The sequence below is a fragment of the Adiantum capillus-veneris genome, chromosome 1 (assembly GCF_014529385.1).
Source record: "Adiantum capillus-veneris isolate H3 chromosome 1, ASM1452938v2, whole genome shotgun sequence".
Taxonomy (NCBI): domain Eukaryota; kingdom Viridiplantae; phylum Streptophyta; class Polypodiopsida; order Polypodiales; family Pteridaceae; genus Adiantum; species Adiantum capillus-veneris.
In genome coordinates, this window is record NC_140931.1 from 130,456,836 (window position 1) to 130,479,244 (window position 22,409).

At 41.2% G+C, this 22,409-nt stretch overlaps 1 protein-coding gene across 1 annotated transcript; it reads right to left on the reverse strand.

Annotated features, from left to right (window-relative positions):
• Nucleotides 1-14,631: 14,631 nt before the first annotated feature.
• On the reverse strand, nt 14,632-21,673 carry LOC147465561 (UDP-glycosyltransferase 85A1-like). The gene is made up of 2 exons (XM_086520587.1): nt 20,903-21,673; nt 14,632-15,731 (listed from the first exon to the last, which is right to left on the reverse strand). The coding sequence occupies exons 1-2, from the start codon at nt 21,393-21,395 to the stop codon at nt 14,788-14,790; spliced, it is 1,437 nt and encodes a 478-aa protein (XP_086376713.1). The 5' UTR covers nt 21,396-21,673; the 3' UTR covers nt 14,632-14,787.
• Nucleotides 21,674-22,409: the final 736 nt, after the last annotated feature.

Here is a 22,409-nt window from a genome sequence, read left to right on the forward strand (position 1 = left end):
CTGTCACTGCCGTGAAATATCTTTATAAGTATGTCTACAAGGGACATGATCGAGCCACTATTGTCCTTCAAGATGGTGAAGGAGCTACTGATGAGATCAAGAGTTATCTCAATGCATGTTATGTTTCTGCATCTGAGGCTATGTGGAGAATATTTGGCTTTGACATGCATAGTCAAAGGCCCGCTATTCAACGATTGCAAGTACACCTTCCATTGCAGAATATGGTTACATTTCAAGATGGTGATGATGTATCACAGTTGATAGATAATGAGAAAAATAGAAAAACTACATTGACATAATGGTTTGTTGCAAATCAAAACTATCCTAAAGCAAATAGCTTCACATATACTGACTTTCCAAAGGGTTGGGTATGGAATAAAAGTCGAAAGGCATGGTCTCCACGACAATAGGGTGTTTCTATTGGAAGAAATGTATAATATTGTCCCTACTGCTGGTGAGGTTTATTACCTATGAATGCTCCTCAATATTTGCAAGGGATGTAAGTGTTTTGAAGACTTGCGTATGTATGATGGTCACATTTATGATACATACAAGGATGCATCTATAGCTAGAGGATTATTGCAAGATGATGAAGAATGGTCAATTTGTCTCCAAGAGGCATCTTTTTTTCAAAATGGAATGCAGTTAAGACAATTGTTTGCAATCATGTTAGTCTTTTGTGAGCCACTTCATCTGGCTGCTCTTTGGGACAGGTTTTGTACTGAATTTTGTGAGGACTATGTTTATGCCCTAAGGATGCGTATTTCACATGCAAGTGTGCAGTTTGATGCGGCAAAAAATCAAGCTTTGCTTCATATAGAATGCTTTTTGCAACAACATGGCAAGAGGCTTTGCGATTATATGTTGCCTGCAATAGACTCAACATTGGTATCCTTAAGTGAAAATGGTGCTATTAATAAGAAACAATGTTCAATGTTGATGAATAGTGTAGTATAACAGATTGTATGGAGACTCCCTTAAATGAGGATTAGCGAGATGCTTATCACCAAGTGCTACAAGTTGTTGACACACATTCAAGGAAGGTATTTTTCCTAGATGGTCCTGGTGGCTCAGGAAAAACTTACTTATATAATGCACTTCTTTCACGAGTGCGAGGAAGTTGTAGAGTTGCTCTTGCATGTGCATCCTCGGGTATTGCAGCTTTGCTTTTGAGTAATGGAAGAACTGCTCATTCTAGGTTTAAGATACCTTTGGAGCTTCACTCTGAAGCAACTTGCAATATAAAGGTAAATAGTCAACTTGCAGAACTTCTAAGGAATGCAGCTTTACTTATATGGGATGAAGCTCCCATGACACATTGTTATGCATTTGAAGCAGTGGACAGAACCATAAGAGATATTATGCAACGAGATACTTTGTTTGGTGGAAAAGTCATTTTGCTTGGAGGTGACTTTCAACAAATACTACCTGTTGTACCAAAAGGTAGTCATACTGACATTGTGAATGCTTCATTGTGTCATTCTCACATATGGAAATATACAAAGATATTGAGGCTTACCAGAAATATGCGTATACTTGATTGCGGTTCAAATTCAGTTCAACAAAATTTTTTGCGTTGGGTGCTTGATATTGGCAATGGGGATATGGTTGATGGAGGAGACTTAGACAAAGTCAAAATACCTCCACACATGATGCTTCTAGGAAATAGTTTGGTAGATCTTCTAAGCTTTATATATGGAGATTTGTGTCATGTGCAAGACCATGCAAGTTTTTTTAGAGATCGAGCAATACTTGCTCCACGAAATAAAGAGGTGGATTTAATCAATGACTATGCATTGCAAAGAATGCATGGAGTTTGCAAAGAGTATCTGAGTGCAGAGTATCTGATTGCTCCACGGAATAAAGAGGTGGATTTAATCAATGACTATGCATTGCAAAGAATGCATGGAGTTTGCAAAGAGTATCTGAGTGCAGATTCAATTTGTATATCATAGGAAAACACACATCTGTACACAATTGAATATCTGAATAGCCTTACTTTTGGTGGTGGTTTTCCACCTCATGCTTTAGTCTTGAAAGAAAATTCTCCTATCATGTTGTTGCGGAATTTGGATCCAAGACGTGGATTATGCAACGGAACCACATTGATATGCAAGAAATTTCATCATAAGGTAATTGCGGTAGAGATAGTTACAAGATCAAATATTGGAGAGAGAGTTTTTCTTCCAAGGATTGACTTTATTACTGGAAACAATCAGGGGCTTTCATTTCAAATGAAGCGTCGTCAGTTTCCAATTAGGCTTGCTTTTGGGATGACTATCAACAAAGCACAAGGGCAAACACTGGGAATTCTTGGTCTATATTTTGCATCATCGATCTTCTCTCACGGACAACTGTATGTTGCAATGTCACGTGTGCGAAGTATAGCTTCTATGAGGATTGTTGTCAATACTGAAAACTCTCAAGCGGAGTGTTAGTACACTCCAAACATTGTATTCGAGGAAGTATTACAACTAGCGAACTCATAACAATAAGTTCAAATTGACATTGTGGCTCTCACTTAAAGTCAGACACACTTGATGTTAAATTTTATTCATATCTCTTAGATCAAAGTATTGGCCACAAATGGATCCTCGGTGCAGTGCATCATATGTAGTGGCTCACATCACTGAATTCATTCGAGGTAATTATCTTCTTTTTTAAATTAGTGTATTAACTTGACCTATTATTTTCTTGAGAATATTGGCTTATACATTGACTTACTTTGTTGAAGATCCACCCCAATGGAGGGAAAGAGTTCCTGCTATGTTTTTGGTGATCTTATTTCATGCAACTCATATAATATTGTAAGATTTTTTATACGGTACATTGGTAGTTTTAAGCTTTTATTGCTCGATATAATTCATGGATACCTTTGTAGAGATCACTCCCCACAAGGATTTATCATCGTAGGTGTTTATGAAATGCTATACTTAGGTAGAGATATGTCTATGGAAGTTCTTGGATACTACCATGTTGCCTTTTCTTCGGCCTTTTCTTCGGACCACGAGCATCGCCAAATTCAAGTTAATATTTGGTTTGTGAGTGACGAAAGGCCAGTCAATGCTCAACATGTGGGTGTTGCTAGAGATCGCACTACACCATATCGATTGAGGATATTTACTCAAGTTGAAACACCACCCCATATATTGCAAAATGTATACAACATAGGCCCTTGGACTTATAGAATCCCTAATGTGGTCTCTCGAATGCTACACTTTGAATAACTGTTTTGTATTGTCTCTGCTACATTCAAAATAGTCAAATAATCTTTGTGAAGTGTGAAATTTCAAAGTGTGAATTGCTTTCATTCCTCTCTCTCTCTCTCTCTCTCTCTCTCTCTCTCTCTCTCTCTCTCTCTCTCTCTCTCTCTCGCTTACATCCTTCACTTAAACAAAAGAAAGAAGGAGATGATTCTCTATGGCTTGATCGTCAAAGTCTTCTTTATTCTATTTCATCTCTCTTCCTCTTAAACTTCTAAACTCCGTTGTTAGAGCAGATAAAGAATGGCACGATACATCATGGTTTCATAGACCTTCAATGATGTACCTACTTATATTAGAGGTATGTAAAATCTTATCTTTGATACATACTTTTACCGTGAATGAGAACTTTGTGGCCTTTATTTTGTATATTTACACGTGTTACATTTTTTCTAGATCCTCCATTGTGGAGGGGTCCTGCACATGCTGAGGATATTATTCGTATTATCGAGGATTTTGAGATCATTTGGTGCGTATAGCTTGAACTTGAATCCATATGACGCTAAATGTGTTGTTACTTTTTATGTCTAAATGGTTGGTTGTTATCGTCATTGCAGGCTTCAATATTATTGCAGACATTCTGTCTTGGCATTATATGAAGCACGATATTTTAGAAGTGTTGTAGGTTATTATCACGTAGAGTTTAATATAGATGATATGCGAATCACTGTACGAGAGTTAGGTATGAAACGGCCTCTCAATTGCAACTTTTCATACGGTCCCTATGGAGTGAATGAATGGATGTTTAGAATCTATTCTTTGGGTGACTCACTTCGACGCCTCGATCGCAGTGTTCGACCTTGGATCTTGAGAGTTCCAAGTAGAGTATGTCGTAGTCTCAACTTCTCTAGATGATCGAACACTTTGATCCGTTGTCTATGCATTCTAATTAGTACCATATTTTTTTAGTTATTGTTGGCTTATTGAAGTGGGTTTTTATCTACTACATAGGTTAATGAGAGAGAGAGAGAGAGAGAGAGAGAAAGAGAGAGAACTTTGCTAATTGCTAATGTAGGTTAACATGGGTGATGTATTGGCTATTCTCCCAATACATATAAAAATGAATATATATTTGAAAGTTAAGGAAGAGTACATTTGCCAAGGATATGGTACATGGTGTTGGTGGCATCATTGGGTGTATTCATATGTTGATGGGTGGTATGGAAATTGTGGACGCTTAAGCATTTCACTATGCAAAGTGTCACAAATATTGAGCGAAATAAAATTGATGAGAGTCCTACAAGAACTACATATGGTTGATATTTATTATGTCAATGTTTGTGGTTGTGATATTCAGTTGCGAAAGATATATCACAATCATAAATCTTATATTTCACATGAAGAGTTTGAAGTTTTGAAATTAATTGTGAAGTTTATCAATGGGGTATATTGGAGTGATCCTCATCTGTCCAATTATAGAGTAGAATATGAGTCGTTGTAAACAAAAATATTGAGGTTGTTGTACAGACTTTGACCTAATGAATCTCTTTACACTTTTTGGCATGACAATTAGTAATTCAAGTGTTCGTATTGCGTGTATACTTTTGCAAGGTGTTTAAGTGGCCATGTTGATCATCTCTCTCTCTCTCTCTCTCTCTCTCTCTCTCTCTAATTTTAAGCTTTGAGTACTAATGTTGCCTTCTTTTCTTGCAGCCAATTAAATGGCCCACGAAATTGTGAATATTTTTTCAAGTGTAAAAAATCTTATTGTTGATGTCTTTGAAGAAAATTTGTTACCTGCTAAATGGGGATGACAATGGGCATGGGAAGTGATCGAGAAAAATTACACTGTTTGGGGGTCATATGTAGATGAAGAGTTGGACACGATTTACATTAGGTTGCTTGATCCCTATTTCTTTCCCAACATTAGGCTCATGCTCTTAAAGCAAGAGCTTGGGTTGATTCATCATTACAAAATTTACTTGAACTGGGTTCAAAAAATAGATTTAAGAGAAGTTTGTAGAGCTCCAGCTCAATATCTTGATCCTATTGAAATAGCACGACTAAGAGTGCTATGCAGATATGTTCCTGAGCCTTTTTGGCAGTAATGTAAATTGTTTTTTTTGTTTGAAATATGTCTCTTTAGTCATGTGCTCTGTGTATGTGTGTGTGTGTGTGTGTGTGTGTGTGTGTGGGGGTTAAATGTACCAGGAGTAGTCTAAAGGGGCCAAAGACAGAAAGTGTTGATCGTGTGTGTGTGTGTGTCATGGAGAGATGTATAAAGATGCACACAAACACAAACACATACAGAGTGAGGTGGTAAGAGCGAGCGAGGCCCGCCGGTAGGCGGGTCGCGCGAGCTAGTATGTGCATATGGGTCTATGAAAACGAGAGAGAGAGAGAGAGAGAGAGAGAGAGAGAGAGAGAGAGAGAGAGAGAGAGAGAGAGAGAGAGAGAGAGAGAGAAGGTTTGTTTTGGATCACAAAATTCAAATTTTGAATTCAAAATTTGAACTATAAGGTAGGGGTTATTCACACACTTTGTTTGCTATATCTAAATTTTCTAGAGATTGAGGCAGTTTCTCACGATGGGAGATAACTTATAGGCTTAGAAATTGCAAAATTGTTTTAGGAAAAAAAACAAGTGGTTTTTCAAAATCATTGGCGCAAGATTTTGTCGTGTTCATATCTGAATACACTACGAGTTGAACGATACCTATGAAGTCAATTCAAGACCCGCGACCAAAACTTACATAGTAAAATGAAACACTAAAATTGTGCAATTTTTTTGCCAGTATGAATCAAGAGGCTTGAAAACCCATTATAGCAAAGTTTAGGGCAAACCTGAAAATTTTCAAAATTACATTTGCTCGTCAATTGGGTATTCAATTCTAATTATGTAGCAATCATACACATTTAAATGTGTGGCATGGACATGTACTCAAACGTGCAACATGTGTATATTTATTCAAGAAAAATATATATCTCTTCAAAAAAATTATGAACATGCACGCACATTCAATAATAATGGTGCATATATGTTCTTTAAATATGTGTACTCTTTAATTATGACACTTTGACACAGTTGCACATGTATATTTAAGCATGTGACTGTCACGTATCTCTACACGCGCCTACAGACACTTACTTGCACCTGCTACAACTTTTTAAAAATATTTTACAAATTAATTTGCAATCCAAGCATACAATGATACGTATGTTACAAACATACAATTATGGGTAATAAAAGTACACACATTTGTGCATGTTACATGAGCACATTGTCATAGGGTCATATAGTCTATACATCATTTAGGTTGTAATCGTAACTAGTATGTGACCCGCACGTTGCCGCGCGTTGCTGCGGGTTCCTTGGCCGCGCGTTGCTGCGGCCAAGGAAACAATGCCTCTATTCTCATAGGGCTATCTTCTCTTCCAAGTGGAACACTATCAATACTCTCTTCCTACACGTATAGTCTATCGCATTTATAAAAGTGATGCATGACACGACCTCTTAATAGATGCTGCAAAACATTCTTTGATACCAAGATTGGAAGCTTCTCATAACATTATTTTTCATGAGGCGTTAGCCCTTGTTCAAGAAACTTAGGAGTGCTCTAATTCTATTGGGTGGGGTGTGTGGGTATCAATGTAATAATAAAAACTTTTTTTATAAATGGGGTGAGTTCTAGAATTGGTTTCAATGATAGAACGAATGATTCAATATTTCTTCTCCACTCTCTTACTTGCTTCTATCCTTGTACGTAGTATGGATGTATGTATAACATATATATATCTATATGTACACAGATACACACACACCGCACACACACACACACACACATATATTATATATTATATATATATATATATATATATATATAATATATATATATATAAATAATTATATATATATATATATATATATATGACACACACACACACATATGATATATATAATATACTTGAAGGAAGATTTGTCACATCTGTCTTGAATTTATCACATTTGTCACAGAGAGGCATCTTGCTATTGTTCCAATACAGTAACTATGACATTCAAAGTTTCTATGCTCCCCTCATCCCCCCCCCCCCCAAACCCTCTAGTTGAAGTGATTATCCGAGGTGGACATTTAAAAAGAAGAAGCGAACTCCTTTTTCTCATATTTTTGAAAAGAAAAATATACATGGCTATGATTGCTCTCTCTCTCTCTCTCTCTCTCTCTCTCTCTCTCTCTCTCTCTCTACCATCGGATAGATATTTGAGATCTCATTGGATGTTCCTACAACATTTCAAATTCTCATTTTATCAAGATGTGTGTGTGTGTGTGTGTGTGTGTGTGTGTGTGTGTGAGTGAGTGAGTGAGAGAGAGAGAGAGAGAGAGAGAGAGAGAGAAGATGAAACAACCATGTTGTGAGATATATCTTTTGGGATTGTTCCGATGGTTTTAAAATTTTCTTCTTTTTTATCTTCTCTCTCTCTCTCTCTCTCTCTCTCTCTCTCTCTCTCTCTCCTCCTCGTCCTCCCCATAGATATTCACTTTTGTTGAAATCTTGTCTTGTAACTTTTAAAGTCACTTTAAATTGTTGCTACACGCAAGCATTTTTTTATGTCTTCCTCTCTCCTCTTGCGTCATTTGTTGGACTTTGCATTTCAACACAGTAAATACGGCACTTAACAATTGTCCTCTTCCCCCCCCCCCCCTCTCTCTCTCTCTCTCTCTCTCTCTCTCTCTCTCTCTCTCTCTCTCTTTGATTTTAGATTGGCACCCTTGCCTGCCAAAATTTAAGGAATTTATAGATTTTTAAGCATGGCCCACATGTTAACTCTTTATAATAAAAAATATTTTAAAAATCCAAGAAGTGGTAAAAGATCCATCAATGGGGAAATCTCTCTACCCATTTGGGGTGTTCCCTCTCGTTGATTTTAGATTGACACCCTTGCCTGCCAAAATTTAAGAAATTTATAGATTTTTAAGCATGGCCCACATGTTAACTCTTAAAAATAAAAAGAACAAAATATCCAAGAATTGGTAAAAGGTCCATCAATTGAAAATCTCTCTACCCATTTGAGGTGTTAATGTGAGGGTTGGTCTTTGTCGGGCATTTAATCCATTTTCTATGGGTGAAAAACTTTAGCTATCCTTTTAAAAATACACTAATGCCAAAAAATAATATCTTGAAATTTTAAAAAATGGGTGAGCTCAACAATAAAATCTTTCTTTCTCTCTCCCCCTCATAAATGTACATGTGTATGCACACATGCAATGTGATGGTCTCTCTCTCTCTCTCTCTCTCTTCTCTCTCTCTCTCTCTCTCTTTGTCAATAATATGGATAGTAATCCCTGCATTTGCATGTCATGAATGTCCTCAAAGCAAAACAACCCCAAGTAGACGTTAAATGAGCTTTTTTCTTTTTCTCAAGCTCTTTATAGATATACATACTTCCAAAATTTTATAAAACATATCAATATTGGTCTTGAAAAAAGGCCCTTGAAAAGATATATCTTCAAAAATTACATTTCCATTAAACCAAAAAAAAATCATTAAAATTTTTCTTTTTTTTATATCTTCAAAAAGTAAATTCGCATTAAGTAACAAAACCTCCACTAAAGTTATCCCCTTTTTGTTATGTGCAATCAAACTTCAGCATTTATTTTACTAGTATGGCCAGCTGCCTTTGGCGGCCTCTCTCTCTCCCCCTCTCTCCCTCTTTATTGCGTGCAAAAGGGTTTTTTTTAGTTTTGGACTTTAGCCTTCAGGTTGCAGATTGCGACATGTGTAAAGGGCTCCCCCTTCCGCCATATTATGTTAGTAGATGTGGAATAAAAAGTCTCTTGATTTTACATTTGAAAAGGCTATCACTTCTTACATTTGAAAAAGAAAAGGCTGTCATTTCTTACAATCTTACCCTTTACTTTTGTATTTTAGATGTTTTGTAAGATATTTTTTGAAATGAATCAGGGAGTGACACGTGGATTTCCTCTCCTTCCTTGAAAATTTTAAGTTGCATTATAAAGAGTATAGATGTATTCAAAGCATTGCAAATGAGTCTTCCCCTTAAAGGTAAGGCCTACAGCTAGTGGATGACGTATAAACCATACAACATTCCGAAGACATAAACGATCTTTTAAAAAGTCTTCTAAAAAGGGTTTTTTTCCAACCGATGAGAAGGATTGGAATTGGCCATATTAAGACTGGTGTTTTAAGTGATAAGGTCATTCATTGAACCGATACAATTCTCATTAGTGGGATGTCATACCAAAACTAGATAGGTTGCATGATTTTCAACAAGTTCGTGGTTTTATTAGAAAAAATAAATCTTCCATGTCAATGTAAGAAACATTAGGAAAATATCTTATAAGAATTAATGAAGATTGTTATAAGCATTTTAGCAGGAGAAAACTGAAAATTTTTCCATAAGAAACACTACAATGTCGTTTGTTTCACTCATACACGCTTGTCACTTTTTTGCCTAGGTCGAGTCTCACAAATCATTGCGTGCAACAACAAGTAGGCCCTACCAATTTTCGGTTTGGGGCTTATTAAGGTGAATCCATGGAGATCCCCGTGGGTTTCAAGGGAAAAGTACATTCAAATAGCAAGTTTTCATGTATTTGCAAAACATAATAATATTTTGTTAAGAGTGCATTGCTAATGTACAAAAAGCCTTATGCAAAAATGCAAGTAGGTTTAGACGAAACCTTTGTCCTTGGACTTGCCGTTTTCCAAACAAGTCCATATTGTTTTTCCCCCACATATATGAATGCGACACGTTGTAGGTGTTTTAGTAGATAAGTCTCAAAAATTTCCAAAAAAGACACTAAAAAAAGTCTCTATTTCACTCGCGTGCGAGAGGAGGAATGGGGGAAAACACACAACATAAGTCTTTCTATAGCTCAAGACATTTGCAGCACCTCTATCCTCTTAAAAAACACTTTCACAACTTCACTCTTCCACTTGTAGATCATCATTCGCATACACACCAACGCACATACACACTCACCATAAGCAAATCATCACTCGGTTGCACACCACACCTCACTTGCCGAGACCAGCTATCCACACGCATTTAATAGCTCATTATAGATCACACTGCTCCCGCACACAACACCTCTCTCACACTTCCATTCCGCAAACAAAATGGCCCGAGAGGCACACCCACTCACACATGCCAGTACCACGACACAAAAGCAAAAGTAAGAGAGGAGGACATGGGGAAATGACACTCGAGAACGGCTATGGAAGCTTGATCACACTCCAAAAAACTCCATACATAAGCCCACTTACAACAAACGGCGCACGCACTTGGTGGTCAAGCAAAAGCACACTCAAACTCACAGTCCTCCTCTGCACAAAGAAGCCCCACCAAAAACACACTCGCTCACCTTGGCTCCCCTACAAACGGCAGGCAACAAGCATTCAAAAATGTACAAAAATGTCTTTTATAAGGTGCCCTGTTCATCTTTGTAATGGGCCCTTTGATTGGTCCATTTGGCATCTTATTTTCGCAACCCTTGGGAGGGCGGTGCCCTCTCGCTTGATTTTTCTTCAACCACTTTCTTTTACCTTGAGAGGGGGAGCACTAACGATGTTGCTAGTGCCCCTTGGCACCTTGCAATGTTCATTTCATTCCTCTCTCTCTCTCTCTCTCTCTCTCTCTCTCTCTCTCTCTCTCTCTCTCTCTCTCTCTCTCTCCTCCTTGGGATTGACCCCTTTGACCGGCTTTAATTTTTCTTCGAATTCCCCTCTTGTAGCTCCTTGCATCGGCCCGCGCGCAGTGCTCGACAGGGCACGCCGTAGCCAAGCTTGGGAGCTCTCTCTCTCTCTCTCTCTCTCTCTCTCTCTCTCTCTCTCTCTCAACTTACACACTACCAAGGGGCCACCCCCAGCTTTGATATCCCATCCGGCTCCAACTCACACTCACATGTGGGTTTATGTTGCCACATGGCACTGCCATGATGCATTGCTCCCAAAGCCCTCATAAAATCCCAAGTGACACAAAAAAAGCCTTCTTGTCCCCACACTTCAAAGCCCTGCAATTTACTGCTCCAAGACCCATTGATCAAGCCGCCAAATCATGGTGGAAGGCCTTTATGTTGACTCTGAACTCCTCGGCTCCCTCCGCATTCCAACTTTCCTTAGCACCTCCACCTTGTCGACTTCACCTGCCTGCTCTCAAGCCCATCGCTTCATCCTCAAACAAAGAAGAGAGAATCTCGCTCCATACCGCACTATCCACATTTTCCTCCTCCATAGTCAAGGTTGATCTATTCCTTCCAACAAAGCTTCGTACCTGTTGCACTGTTGTAGCACACTCCACCGCAATCTTAATGAGTAAACCATCAGCATGCCACCTCATACCATTTTCACATGCATCTCTTCACTTGTAGGCCTGGAATTCTCCACTTGGCTGTTACCAAGCATATTGACATGCACTTCTCCTTGCTCCTTATACACATTTACCAAATCTCTATACACATGAAAGAGATCAAATTCGTCATGCCTTGACTGGGATGAATCAGTCTCCCAAGTCATATCTGCATCCATAGAGCTGTTATCACTCGTTTCTACCTCCTCTTCCATCTCGAGATCTAAAACCTTCGACCTCAATTGCCAACTTCACCTTGTGATCTCTAGCACACATCAATGAAGCTTGACCAACCATACCTAGACTTAGTCGTGCATCCTTTGCATGATTTGGAACCACCAACACTTCCTCCACAATTGGAACCTCGCTAAGTGGCATCTTGGGCATAGAAACCGTTCTATCTCTTTGCAACCACATAACCATCGGTTCCTCGTACCAACTTCGGCTTTATCTCCACTACATCAACCTGCTTTAGCACTACCTGACTCGAAAAACCCCGCCTAACTTGGTGCTTCTTCAAAATCTTCTTCATCCATCCTCTTGTTAAAGTCACCGCTTCTTCATACGACACAGACCCATCTATCTCCACGTTATCTCAAACCTCCTCATGCACACAATCCATGGATTTGCTCAACTTCAAAAAACCGACATTCTCTGCAATAGTTACCTTGATTATCCGTCCCGAAAGGGCTTCGAACTCCCATTCGAATGCTTGAAAATCACCTTCCAAGCTTTGCTTCAACTCGTCTAGCTTTCTCTTCACCTCATCCAGCTGCACATCTGCCACAAATCTGCTCCGAAAGGTCGCTTCCAAGGCCTCCCAATTTGTATTCTCTTCATCACGCAGACCATGGTACCATCTCTTCGCTTTACCACGAACTAGGAGCGGGAAAACTTGCACCGCACCTTCATCTCTTGACAAACTACTCCCCGGTAGAAACAAACCATAATCTTGGAGCCAGGTTTCCACATCTTCAACCCCAGTGAAAATTGAAAAACCAAACACATCCTCTTTAACAACACCTGCTTTTCAAAAACTGCACCTTCGGCATCGCCAAGACCATCACTTTAACTTCAAAAAGGAGCAATCAGCGTGCTTCTCCGTGGGCGCACCAAAAGATGGGGATAGGGGGAATGAGGAAACACACCCAACACATAACACAGGGCCTCTCTATAGCTCAAGGCATTCACAGGACCTCTATCTTCTCACAAAACACCTTCTCAACTTCACTCTTCCCAAGGTGGTACCATACGTAATGTACGGTCCTTATCTGTATGTATTGAACGTCGTTCCGTATGGATAATTTTTTTATGTGCGTAATACCGTCCAAGGGCACCGCCATCGGCCCACGCACAACGCTCGACAGGGCACGCCGTAGCCAAGCTTGGGAGCTCTCTCTCTCTCTCTCTCTCTCTCTCTCTCTCTCTCTCTCTCTCTCTCTCTCTCTCAACTTGCACACTACCAAGGGGCCATGCCCTAGCTTAAATACCCCATCCGGCTTCGGCTCGCACCCACATGTGGGTTTATGTGCGCCACATGGCATTGTCACGATGCATTGCTCCTAAAGCCCTCATAAAATCCCAAGTGACACATAAAAAAAACCTTCTCGTCTCCATAGCTTCAAAGCCCTGCCATTTACTGCTCCAAGACCCACTGATCGAGCCACAAAATCAAGGTGAAAGGCCTCTGCGTCGACTTAGAACTCCCTACTCCCTCTGCATTCCAACTTTCCCAAGTCCGCCAACCGAGGCCGCCAAAACAGGTAAAAATCACCTATCCACATCCAACCGCCAACTACATCCGACTTCGACTGGCATATCTCGGCCACCGCGACTTCGATTGACGAGCCGTCAAATCTTGGTGATTCCACATAGTACACACACCCTTCTAGAACATTGGCACGGCCAAAAAGACTCCAAAATGCACGTCCATTGAGGCGATCAACTTGGCACACAACTTGCCCCCGACAAATCTTCAACTGGCCATAACTTGCCCGTCCGAACTCCGATTGACAATCCATAAAGATCAGCATGCTCACCAACTCGAGCACTTCACACTTATCCGCTCACACCAGCTCTGACCATAAATTTGCACCTGCCCTGTCCATCAAGGTTCTGCAAACCATTCCATCTTTGAGACGCCATAACTTCCACACTGTAGCTCCATTTGAGGAGTCGTCTAGACCGAATCTTAGAGCATCTCAAACATCACATCCCAAGGCACAATCTCAGCACTTCAGACACCTTTCCTTGCCAACTTAATTGGCCCATTTTGGAACCTTTTTGGCCAGAGAAATCACAACGAGCATATATCTCCGCAATCATTTGCCTGCCCAGGGTCTTCATACCTGCTTTAGCCCTCTGTCATGCACATGTAGGCACCCGCACCCATAGCATTGCTTTGTCCACTTCCTAACGCATACCAACTTTGGCTACACCAACATGTTTATCTTTCGCCTCGGTCAAATGGATCTTGTTTGTCAAAAACCGTGCATGCCACACCATCCGCATTAAAAAAGTAGTGCATTTGCAAGACAACAATTCATGAGTCCATTGCTAATGTACAAAGAGCTATGTATACAAACACAAATGGATGTCAATTAAACCTTTGTCAATGATATTCTTCATAGGAAACTATGTATTTGACATATCACAGTGTCGAGTGACGATGCTTCTTGAATATTAGACTTCTAAAAATAATCTTAAAAGAACATTGTAGTGTCGATTTTCGTTACCCAACTAGTGTTAACAAAAATTTAAAGGGTAACAATAGATCGCAACTAAAACAAATGTCATCGAGTAAACCTAACCATTGCAAGTGACCTTTCTTACTCAATTTCTAATATATTCCAATGTACTCTCTCTCTATCTATCTATCTATCTAGAGTACACCTAACCATTGCAAGTGACCTTTCTTACTCAATTTCTTTCATAATGTCATTGGAATATATATATACATACATACATACATATATATATATATATATATATATATATATATATATAATATATATATAATATATATTATAGAGAGAGAGAGAGAGAGAGAGAGAGAGAAGAGTTTTTCAAGCATTTTTGTAATCATTTAAGACATTGAAAACTTGCTATAAACCATTACACCGTTTTTCCAAACACTAGCACAAGTGCATGTGCATATTTCTAATATTGTAATACACATAGAAGAATAACATTCCTGAAGATGTTTCAATTGAAACCTTCATTCACAATTGTTGAAATATTGCCGACTCCTTTGCATGCGAGCTCCAATTTGTTCCTTGAGACTATCCAAATGTTTATGTGATGAGCCTCCTTTTTGATAAGCTTTTAGAGCTAAACTCCTCAAAATTTTAGCCTTTTGTCTCATCTCTTTCCCTTCCCCACCTTGCATAATAATCCTCACCTTTTGCTCCACTTCTAACCTCCTTACTAATCCACTATCTCCTTCATCAATTTGAAAGCCAAGTCCAACACCCCATTGCTCTATTACCAATCTCCGGTTCAAATATTGATCAGCAAAAAGAGGCCATGTTAGCATTGGAATGCCCATGGTGATGCCTTCAATGGTAGAATTCCAACCACAATGTGTGAGGAAGCCACCAATTGAAGGGTGTGCAAGCACATCTCGTTGGGATGCCCATTGCACCAATAAACCTTGGTTTTTAAGCCGTTGTGAGAGCGAATGGAAGGCGTATTTCTTTGAATAGACACAAAAGTTAGCACGAAACACCCATAGGAAGGGTTGGCCACTCGCTTCTAAACCTATCACAAGCTCTTCAAGTTGTGTCTCTGACATATCCGCCACTGTTCCAAAAGCAATGTACAACACTGAATCCTTTGGATGATTTTGAAGCCATTCGACATGGTTGTCCAAGCCTGTTATTGCAATCCCTTTTGAAATGGTGAAGGTCGGGGCATTTACCAAAGGGCCCAATGCAAGAGGACGAAATCCTAAGATTTCTTCCAAAGTATCCAATGTTGTGGGCTCTAATTCTTCAAAAGTGTTGATTACAATGCATGTCAATTCATGAACACGCCTAAATGGGTACCTTCCATACTCCTCACTTGGAAATGGTGGTGGTAGATTCTCTATAATAAGACTGGTTAGCTCCGTTCGTTTGAGAGGAGGAACACCTCGAGCACATGTGAAAAGCGTTGAATCATCTGTAATTTCATAAAAATTTGCCAACATGCAAAATGTAAGCTACATTAGGTTTACAAATGACACAAACCATGTTCAATGAAGTTTTAAAGATTCATATGATCCATTAAAGTGATTGTTGTCTATAGTGTAACATAAACAAGACTTGCCAAATTGTATAGCTACGTTGGGCTCTTTTATGTTTTATTGACACATGACACTGATAAAATGGAAAAGTAGACCTTGTTCAAATTTTAGATATAGGCCATAGAAGCACCTTGCTTCTTTGATATAGTCACAAACAACCATGTACAAATCTCTATTTCGAGTAATGGTTAGATTAAACATCCGTTTCTCTTCGATGTAAATTTCTTTCACACATTGTTACAAATAACAAGTGCCTGTGACCCATCCTTCCCAGAGAGAGAGAGAGAGAGAGAGAGAGAGAGATGGCAATCGGTGAGCCCTCACCCAAAAAATGACAGCTCAACCTCGTTTAGTACTAAAGGAAAAATGGCGAGCCCAAAGCCAAAAAAATTGCGATTGTGCCAGTGTACTTGCCCCGTCCTTCAGACATAGAAAGGAGGGGGGGATAGGTGGCGATCGGTGAGCCCTCACCCAAAATATAGTTGGATAGGAACAACTCTACTTTTGTGTTTTCCTTCTTTGCATAGTGTCCATTAATATGTTCCTGGTTTGTCAAGGTCCAGGATCCATGGTAGTTATCTACACCGCCCATCTTCTCAACATTACTTTATGTAATCTACTCTTGTGATTGTTGGATCTCTGCCAAGTCAGCACAAGAAATTAATATTGTCAGTGGACATAGTCAAACACGCAATCATTGCTTTCGAGGGTGCAGTCTGAGTGTGGTCAAGGAACACTCATTGGCCCCCTTGCTTCGCCATGGCTTTAGGCTCCCCGCAGGTCGCCATGCGGCCACAGTTTTTACGAGGAAAGATCAGTAAAAGACCTTTCCCTACACCATACGTAAGGCCAATGTGCGACTCCTTCCAAGTTCCTTTGCCTTCGAAGAGCCGATTGATGCATCCATTTGCGGTTAAATTTCGAGCACTAGTGCCCTACGTGGCACTAGCAGGCGCCGTTGATCTTAAAAATGCAGAACTTTTTAATGGCAATGGCTGCAACCACATAGGCAGCATCGCTCGCAATTTATCATCGCCCGATGCATCCCACTGGCTACGTAATGTGTCACAGTTTTTACGGGGAAAGATCAATAAAAGACCTTTCCCTACACCATACGTAAGGCCAATGTGCGACTCCTTCCAAGTTCCTTTGCCTTCGAAGAGCCAATTGATGCATCCATTTGCGGTTAAATTTCGAGCGCTAGAGCCCTACGTGGCACTAGCAGGCGCCGTTGATCTTAAAAATGCAGAGCTTTTTAATGGCAATGGCTGCAACCACATAGGTAGCATCGCTCGAAATTTATCATCGCCCGATGCATCCCACTGGCTACGTAATGTGCAATAGTTCTGACCATGGTACAAGGAAGGAGTGGCACTCAAAGCGATAACCCCCAAGTCACAAAACCATGATGCAAACGAGTTCGGCATAGAAGCATATAACACAAGAACTTTTGGACAAATTCTCACAATATTTCCCATTGTGACTTACCTCAACATCATGAGCAAACCCAAAAGCAATGTCGCAAGCGCTCATCAATTTGTAAGGCGAGTTAAATCATGGCCCAAGTGCCAACAGGGAGACCCCCATGTGCCCAGCATCCACATGAATGATGAAATACGATGGCTGCAGAGTGAGATCCGGAAGGAAGCTCTGAACCTGATATCTCAGGCTGTATTGTCTTGAGGCCGCGAAAAGCTGAACAGTGAAAACCATGGAACCACGCCGCACTACAATAACATGAGTTTTATGGACTATCAAGATGTCCCCACCAGCCATCATGGATCTTCATATCCCTCTGTGAATCAAAGCATGCCAGGGGCATGCCACTCATCAAGGATCGCTACCTCAATCGTATCCATACAAATAGCAATTCTTTTGTGGACTCCAAACTCCTGACCGACAAACTCAAGGTCTATCCAAAGAAACAAGGAACAATCCCTGATGATCTCGTGGGCCTGGCCAATAATCCAACCATTTACTGACCTTGTTGCAGTATCTGAAAAGCCATCAGCGGTGATTTGAAGTCAGGAACAGCTGCAATGACATGAGCTGAATTTCGGACAATGCCCCCCAATTAGTGGTACCATATGACAGCGCTAGGGGGAAAACAGATGGGAGTGAGTAATCGATAATGAAGATGATACAGAAGAAACAACTAACATCACCAAGCAATTACAAGAGGGGACCACAAGATGACAAGCAGAGCACTGCACAAGGAGCTGTCAACTAGGATAGAGACCAATCCGATTGACGAAGGTGGCTCCTGAAATCCATAACTAGGTAGGGAACTCTAAGAAGGTAGTGAAGAAGGCTCTCGTAACAGCCAAGTGATATCCTGCTGTAGGAACCTCATAGAGAGAGCAGAGCAGCAACGCAGAAACCAAGACCAAACCAAACAGAAAACAAAAAACAACAAAGACGCAAACAACAAAGCAAAAGAAAATCAAACCAAAAAGACTGACCTTTACCTTCCTACACACACACACACACATACACACACTCAGAAGCCACTCCATGAGAACAAAAATAAAGCATACTAATCCACCCACCCAAACATACATGCACACACCAAGCAAGAAAGCATGCAAAAACAACCAACCAGACAACAAACAAGATAAATCAACAAAGCAAATACCCACAAAGCTAAAAGATATCCCAGTAGATGATTCAAACAACCAAATCATAGAGCAGCTCTTCCGATCCGTTTCAGCATCATGAGGACCAACAGAGACACCTCGGTGTAGGGCTCCTACACTTGCAAGGATCACTGCAGGCGGGAACTAGGGAGGCCTTCAAGTGGTCAAGTGGCTTCCAAGTGATCTCAACCCAAGAGGGCAAAGGGGCAGCTTGGCCGGGCTATGTGGGCAGGAAGGACATGACAGTAGCGAAACAGACTGAGAAGGAGAAAAGCGGCAGCCTAGAGGGCAGGCTGGGCAGCGCGCAAAACTCCTCCTGTAGGGCAGCCTTTGGAAACCAAGAGCAGCGACGGCTGGTGGCAGATCCTAATCCAACTTAGGCAGAGGCAGTCCTTGCCATATCCACAACCTCTAAAGCAGTGCTTCCTCTCTAGTGAAAGTACTTAGTACAGTCAATACAAGAGCACCTCTCTAAAGAGCTCACCACTCAAAAAGGCTTCATGATGATCAGTCTATGCAATGCCAAATACCACAATCCCTTGCTGCACAACAATCGGATTGCCCACCAACCCTGATGAGAAGGTAAAAAAGTCATATCTCCCAAATGTAGCCATGCCAGTTAGCAAGTTAGCAGGAATAGCCTCATCAATCTCTTTAATACAGACAGTAATCCCTTTTGCAGATCCTATAGGTAGCACCAATGACCTCTACACCAACCAAGGAAGCATAAGACATAAAGATGTTGCTGGCGGACCACCATCCCATCTAGCCCAACCATGTGTCTCATCTCGCGTAGTTGACGGATCTTTAAATCTGTCACATATGCATTCCAAAGAAGTGGCTGCCTCTCTACCTCCTCCACACAAGCAGATGGGTGCCGAATCAAAGCAAGGCACAAATTTATTCAAGTCCTCAACAAGCAGCAGATCTCCATCTCTTTGAATAGACCTACATATCTACATTGAGATCTCTCTCTCTCTCTCTCTCTCTCTCTCTCTCTCTCTCTCTCTCCATCTAGCTCTCTATTATTTCTGAGAAGATGACCATCAATAATGCAAAGTCACATTCACTAATATATGTTACAATCAGGATTTTGAATCTGTGCTTGCTTGATTCACTCTAGTCTCTCAATTCCACTACATCTGACAAGGTGCTCGATGGGTGTTCTTACACTTTGGTGGCCATCATATTGCTTGTAGACTAACTATGTTTTCAGCCTCACCGCTTGTTAGGGTAAGCCCAACTTGTGGCACCATATGGGAAAGCCCTCTGCCCACCTAGGAAGAGATAAATGATGATAGCAAGAAAATTCAACCTCTCTAGTTAATGATTGTAAAGCACTAAGCCTACTTAAGAGGCTATTTTCTGATTAATCATTGCACTTCGAGTTTTATTCATTGTGGTATGTCGTTTCTCTTTATGCTCTTGCCCTTGGCATAGCCTAACCCTAATCTCCATCTCTCTAACCCTAACCCTAACACCATGGTTAAGCTAAAGCTCCATCCTCCATAGCCTAATGCTAAGCCATTGGTGATCACGCTTCCACACTTCCCAACAAGTGGTATCAAAGCTCACGGTTTTGTACCTGGGCCTATCGCTCAACTAATCTCTATTTGCATCAGCTTTCTTAATAATCACAATGGAGATTAGAATTCTCTTCTTCGCAAAAAGTCGCTGCGGTGGTAATCTCCCTAGAGTCGAATCAGTCTTAGGTATAGCGACTGTTGTAAATTATGTTCGTGCAACAACACCCGAGTAATGGGGTTCAATGACACTTCCAAAACAAAAGGTCCTTCAATAGGCGCAATGAGGACCTACACACAGTGAGTGTTCAGTGAATATTGAAGTACATGAATTGGCAAAGGGTATCCATGGCTGAGATTAGGCGTTGGCGGTCTTCGTTGTCCAGGCCGTCAATGATACGTGAATCAGGACCATGATGCTTGATTACAGCCAGGGAGATCCCCAATCCCCCATGCCAAGTAGAGACATGGAATATGTGCTATGTCCGTGATGCTTGATTACAGCCAGGGAGATCCCCCCCCCCACCCCCCCCATGCCAAGTAGAGACCTGGAATATGTGCTGCGTTCGAGTAGAGCTCATCTTGCAGCAAACATAGCTAGAGTGGCTACAAGTCTTGCTGAGAACAACTACCACAATTGCCAACAGCAAGCTCATCCACAAGTAACATGTATATTTTAATTCTGCACTATGCTGCCAACAGGGACTACATGCCCCCTCCACTATGTCACATGGCAGCAACCTGCTGACTCATCTGCAACCTGGTAGTGTTTTACCCAGCTCCTCCCCCACCCCCTACCCCCCCTTCCTCCTCCTCCTTTAAAGACAGGAGTGTAGTAAAATACGAACAAAAACAGATCCAATAGAAGAGGCAGAAGGCCAACAATACCTTCAGGGAGCTGGAGTAAATTCTGCGAATAAAGGGTGTTGCAGGCGAAATGGGCTGCATTCTGTGTCCAGAGACCGACGGAGGGGATGCCGCTAGCAATGGCCAGGTCCAACACATACATGAGTCGAAAATCGAACACAAGCAATGACACAGGGGGCTCCTCCTCCTTTAACCGAGCCAGCAGACGTGCCACTGTAGCTCGCATTGGTGGCTTGAACATCTCCGTCAGAGTCGCAAGAGGATTCTCACGCTCAATCGGGAACTCTTCTTCCAAGGAGACGAAACGCAGAAGATCAGGTCCTGCTTCGGAGGCTGCCTTTGTAGTTGTACCGTTCTCGGTCATCCGCTGGTGATTTGTGCAAGTGTTGGCGAAGGTCACCATGAAACCTGCAGAGACCAGCTTGAGGGAGAGATCCAAGAGGGGTTGTATGTGGCCTTGGAAAGGCAAGGGCACTGCAAGTGCATGTGGCTTGCAATGCTGTGGGGCAGCCATTGAGAGAGTGCTGGTAATGGAAGCTGAGAGGATGAAGCACAGGTCCTCTCCACTGAGTCCACTCAATCAACGTTCTCAGCCTTCAGATCAGCTCTAGGATAGAACTTCCACAGTGGAATTTCAATGGAGACCTTTCCCTTGAAGTTTGAAGGATAGAACTTCCACAGTGGAATCTTGAATGGAGACCTTCCCTTGAAGTTTGAAGGATAGAACTTCCACACTGGAATCTTCAATGGAAACCTTTCCCTTGAAGCAAAACCCACATAGATATGTTCATTGTTTCCCTTGAACAACAGCGCATAATTTTTTCCGGACTCCTTGGATAAAGCTTGCGGGCTAATGCCACATGGTAAGCGGTGATCACACGAGGCTTATTTTTCAGTTATTTTCCTTGGAAACTAAGCTTGTGCTATGGTCACACGCATATAACTAAGCCGGCATAGTTCTACTACGCCTCCAATCCCCAACTATGCCAAAAAAGGCATAGTAGAAAAAGTTTACCGGGGTTGTCTTTAATGCTCTTCTTTCATGTGCTCGCGTGGCTTGTTCAAAACCACGAGCCGGGAGTCACATACTCACAGCTTTGCAAAGGGAGAATAACGGCTGTATTTTTTTCAGCGTCGCGCTATGACTCTGTGTGTGTGTGTATGTGTGTGTATGTGTGTGTGTGGCTGACTCTTGGTGATAGTTTTTTTGTCTGGCTCTCGATAACAAAAATCACACTGGCTATGAGCAATAGATTTTGCACTACCTGCATGTACAAAATTGTGCGCATGGTGAGCAGGTTTGAGCATGAGGGTTCTCTTGCCTCCTCTTGCGCCATGCTATGGCTACTGCTTCCACCATGCCTCCAATATGCAGTCATTTAACATTCTAATGCTCTCTCTCTCTCTCTCTCTCTCCTCTCTCTCTCTCTCTCTCTCATACGTACAGGAGCAGCTCTCCACCCTCCAATTATCCCTAACCATCATGGAGCATGCCTCATTTGACCTCAATAGCCTCTTGTCTGATGTG